At 39.1% G+C, this 4,267-nt stretch overlaps 1 gene segment (V, D, J or C); it reads left to right on the top strand.

Moving 5' to 3' along the window:
* Positions 1-4,267, top strand: part of LOC101988180 — a 10,918-nt gene that overhangs the window by 2,715 nt on the left and 3,936 nt on the right. The window contains 1 exon segment of the V gene segment in view: positions 1,290-1,384. Coding sequence covers positions 1,290-1,384 — 95 coding nt within the window.

Genomic DNA, 4,267 nt, shown 5'->3' with positions numbered 1-4,267 from the left:
TGTGAACGGAGAGCATATTGACACTGACTCAGCTGACAGCAGTACAATAGTCCAGGCTGCTTTTCAGCTCTATGCCTTCCTCCTACAATTTAGGGGTTTGGGAGTGGACACAGTTTTCCTGCTAGCCTTTGGGGATTCCTCTCTACCATTTGGTTCAGAGCCTTGGCTTCCTGATACACAAATTAAGTGCCTTTTAAAATTTGTCAGAAATGAGAATCTGTTGATAAGATTTTTGTGGAGGCCCAAAAATGTGAACCTAGTTCCACCTTGTCTCAATGCCAGAGAGTTTTTGCTTGTCCAATGTTGTTGACCAGTGCGATTGCAAATCCTGACCTAGGGTGTAGTTAGTTGGTCCTTTCAACAGCAAGATGGTCCATACAGGTAGATCCAGTCCACCCTAACTAATGATCAGGATATTCAAGCAAGCATACTTATGCTCCTTCTTTTGAAATAGGAGGTTCCACCTTGGGAGTGTCTGCCTTCTGGATACTTGGTCTAGGGTGGGTTCACTGCTTAAACAACAGAATGCTAATGATTTGATGTCTTAAAGTATTGAATCACAAAACTATTCTAGTTGTTCTTTGTATCATGTTAAAGCTGTTGTTTGTATTTTCCCCCTGTTGTATTGGGCTAAAAAGTGTATGAAAAATTAAATGCAGGCAAATTTCCGTATTTACTAGAACTCCCTCCTGATACTATCCTATGTTCCTTTTATGCTATTTTCATGCATGTATTCATAGTCATTAGTGACTTTTCTAATATCTATGCCCTACACAGGTAAGTGTTTTCTTTGCTGAAGCTGGTGCCCAATAGTTTTGTAAGCATTAAGAGTGTCTTTTTTCTAACCCAGGTGGTTTAGAGTTGTGTTTCCCCTCAGTCTTTGGCTTCAAATCCCCAAAAGAGCAGATTCAAAATTATTGCAACATTCATCTTCAGTAAACTAATGGATGTTTGGAAGACTGTCATGCCTGGAAAAACATTCATAAATTGAATCATTGACCAATGTGGCTTCATGTAAATCACAAAATAACTCAGGATATGGCCAAAGTTATTGGTTGCTCTCCACAAACTGATGGTAAACCTTATTGCTAAAGACAGCACTTATATATTTCATTGATCCTGGAGAATTTGAGTTGTCACTTTACGGGATACCTTATCTACTGACTTTGTAGCTGTGGAAGGTACTTGGCATGCTCCCAGAGGAGAAGTGTAATAATAAACCTAACAACAAGCTGTGACCCACAATGGTGATATGCCTGTTAGATATGCTTGTGTGCTGATTAATGGCACAAATATTGGGGAAGTAATCAGCTCTTCTTTTATTGGTTTACTGGCTCTTTGGGAGCCTACTCTGTTTGGATGCCCACATGCCTAGACCTGGATGGTGAGGCAGATGGCCTTGGACTTCCCACATGGCAGGGCACCCTGATTTCTCTTAGCATGGGAGGGAGGGGAAAGTGGGAGGGAAATAGGAGTAGGGGAGTAGGTGGAAAATTTTAATAAGTAAACAAATTAATTAAAAAAGACTACTCCATAAATGTAAACCATGCAAGAAACCACTAGAAGGTTCTAGAAATTATAGTAAGGTTGCTTACAGGAAAACCAATGTTATGCTAAAGCCATGGTTTTCTACCTTTGGGGTATGACCTCTTTGGGAAATAAACAACCCTTTCACAAGGGTCAAAAAACTCTTTCACAGGGTTCACATATCAGGTACCCTGCAAGGCAGATATTTACATTATTATTCATAGTGGATAATTACAGTTATGTAATAGCAACAAAATAATTTTATGGTTATGGGGTCATGACAACATGAGGAAATATATTAAAGGGATGCAGCAAATAGGAAGGTTGAGGCCACTGTGCTAAAGGAATAGAACAATAAAATAATTCCCAATGACATGCCTGTATATGCATGTTAATCAGTGTTTCACACAACTATCATTAGTGTAGCTTCTTCTTTCACAATAAGGGAAATAACAGAGAATCTCAAATGACAATCTATGGAACAAGAGAGATATTAGACCACTCAGTTATAAATCTGTTGTCTTAAACAAACGTTCTCCTTAGGACTCAGGGGCTGATATAGAAGAAGAGTTAGAAAGACTTTAACAGCCAGAGGTGATGAATAAGTCCAAGAAAACAGCCTCTTCCACATATGATGTGGGAGTGATTTCTTTCTGATCTGTCGCTTTCATTGGTTAATTAATAAAGAAACTGCCTAGGCCCATTCGATAGGCCAACCCTTAGGTGGGTGGAGTAACAGAACAGAATGCTGGGAGAAAGAAAGCTGAGTCAGAGAGTCACCATGATTCTCCTGCTCCAGACAGACGCAGGTTAAGATCTTTCCTGGTAAGCCAGCTTGTGGTGCTACACAGAATATTAGAAATTGATTAGATCAATATGTAAGAGCTAGCCTATAAGAGGCTGGAACTAATGGGCCAGGCAGTGTTTAAAAGAATACAGTTTCCGTGTAATTATTTTGGGTATAAAGCTAGTCGTGCATGCAGCCGGGTGCCAGGAACGTAGCCCGGTGCTCCCATTACAACACACACACAATAGAATTGATACACATATGAACTCACTAGACGGTGGAAGTAGACACAGGGTTGAACATGTTCAAAAAACATGGGATTCTACTGCCAAGAGGGGAAATTGACAGGACTCCCAATCCTAATAAAGAAAATATCTGCAATTGGTTTGAACATGCAAAGAAAAATTAGGGCACTTCAGGGGAATTTAACTGGCTCAACTAAACATACTTCCAAATAGGTCTTATACTAACACGAATAAATCATACAGAGGTATTTTTGTAGATTTTTTCATAAATTTATTTGCTCATTTTCTTGTCTTGCTGGTATTTTGTTTATATATTTTGGTTTTTTGTTTTTGTGTTTTAATGAATCTGTGTGTGTATGAGAGAGAGAGACAGGGATAAACATTAAGAGGGACAAAGAGAGATGGGGTTGTTTTTTAAAGATTGAAAGAAATAAAGGCTTGCAATTCAGTTAATAGGGAGGTGAGGAGGACCTATAAGTAGTTTAGAAAAAACATAAGTATGGTCAGAGTGTATTGCTTAAAAATAATTTTTTCGCTAAAGAAAATTCAAATGAAACACGCTAGAATCTCCCTCCAAAATTGTGTGTTGAATTTTTCAATAAACGAGGGTATTGTGTTTAGAGTAAACATGTTTATTAATGTTTCTGGCATGCACATGAACAAGCTACTTGGATATTTTTCAATTTCTGGTCAGTTTCTGACTGCACTGTTGATTCCATCTCTTATAATCCAGTAGAATCTATGACGATTTCTAAAGGTTTTACTGCTCAGATGTCTTATCACAACATGTACAGAATCACTATAGAAAAGTGCTCCCTTCCAGACATTCTCAAGCACAGACAGAGTCAAATAAATCTTTGTTACTGATATCAAAGTGTCGACATCTGGAGCATCAGGGTCCCTGGGTAAGAGTCTCGAATAAACCAGGACACAGGGGATGCAGAGCAAAAGCAGCAATTGCAACTGCATGCTGTGTGTTTATTATGCAGCCCATTTATACACTATTGAAACAATTGCTTCAGTCAACAGTTTAATTAGAAAGAGGAAGTATACGTGGGTGAAGTAATCATTCTCAAGAGAGCACAAATATAAGAACAACTGCAAAATACCACCAGGTGGTGTGGCCACAAAAGTCTCCAGAGACATTATCGCAATATCTCAGATCTAATTTAAGCTATACTAAATATCTGAGCAAAGCAATTCTATATGTACTGTGCTGCAGGGCAGCCACTCCCTTAAACTCTGTGGCATTCAGAACTTGTGACAAGGGGACAGGGGAGAAGAATACTTTCTTCTCCTAGCCCCGGCATTCCATAGCTGACCTGTGTCCCAGCCACAGTCCTCAAATTACCACAGAGCCAGGACAGCACAATTCCCTGCAAACTAAAGCACAGATTCCAAATCCTCACATCAAAGATTACAATTCACTTTCCATTCAGTTATTTCTCATTGGCTTACATGGCATTATTAGGACAGGATTTAAGGTCAGGTGCAAAGCTCTAAGATTCAGACTCTACTGTTGGTCCATTTTCATTTTCTCTAACTCAAGTTGCACTCATTATCCATTCTTCGAAACACAGGCTTGTTTAAGTACTAAGTTCAAAAGTGTTTCAGCTATTTGTGGCTATCGTGAAAGGTGATGCTTCTCTGATTTCCCTCTCTGCTTCCATATCCTTTGTGTATAGGAGGGCGACTGATTTTTTGGAGT

The sequence above is a fragment of the Microtus ochrogaster genome, chromosome 1, assembly GCF_000317375.1.
Source record: "Microtus ochrogaster isolate Prairie Vole_2 chromosome 1, MicOch1.0, whole genome shotgun sequence".
NCBI lineage: Eukaryota > Metazoa > Chordata > Mammalia > Rodentia > Cricetidae > Microtus > Microtus ochrogaster.
The sequence above is the reverse complement of the archived record's forward strand: the minus strand, read 5'-3'. Positions and strand labels throughout refer to the sequence as shown.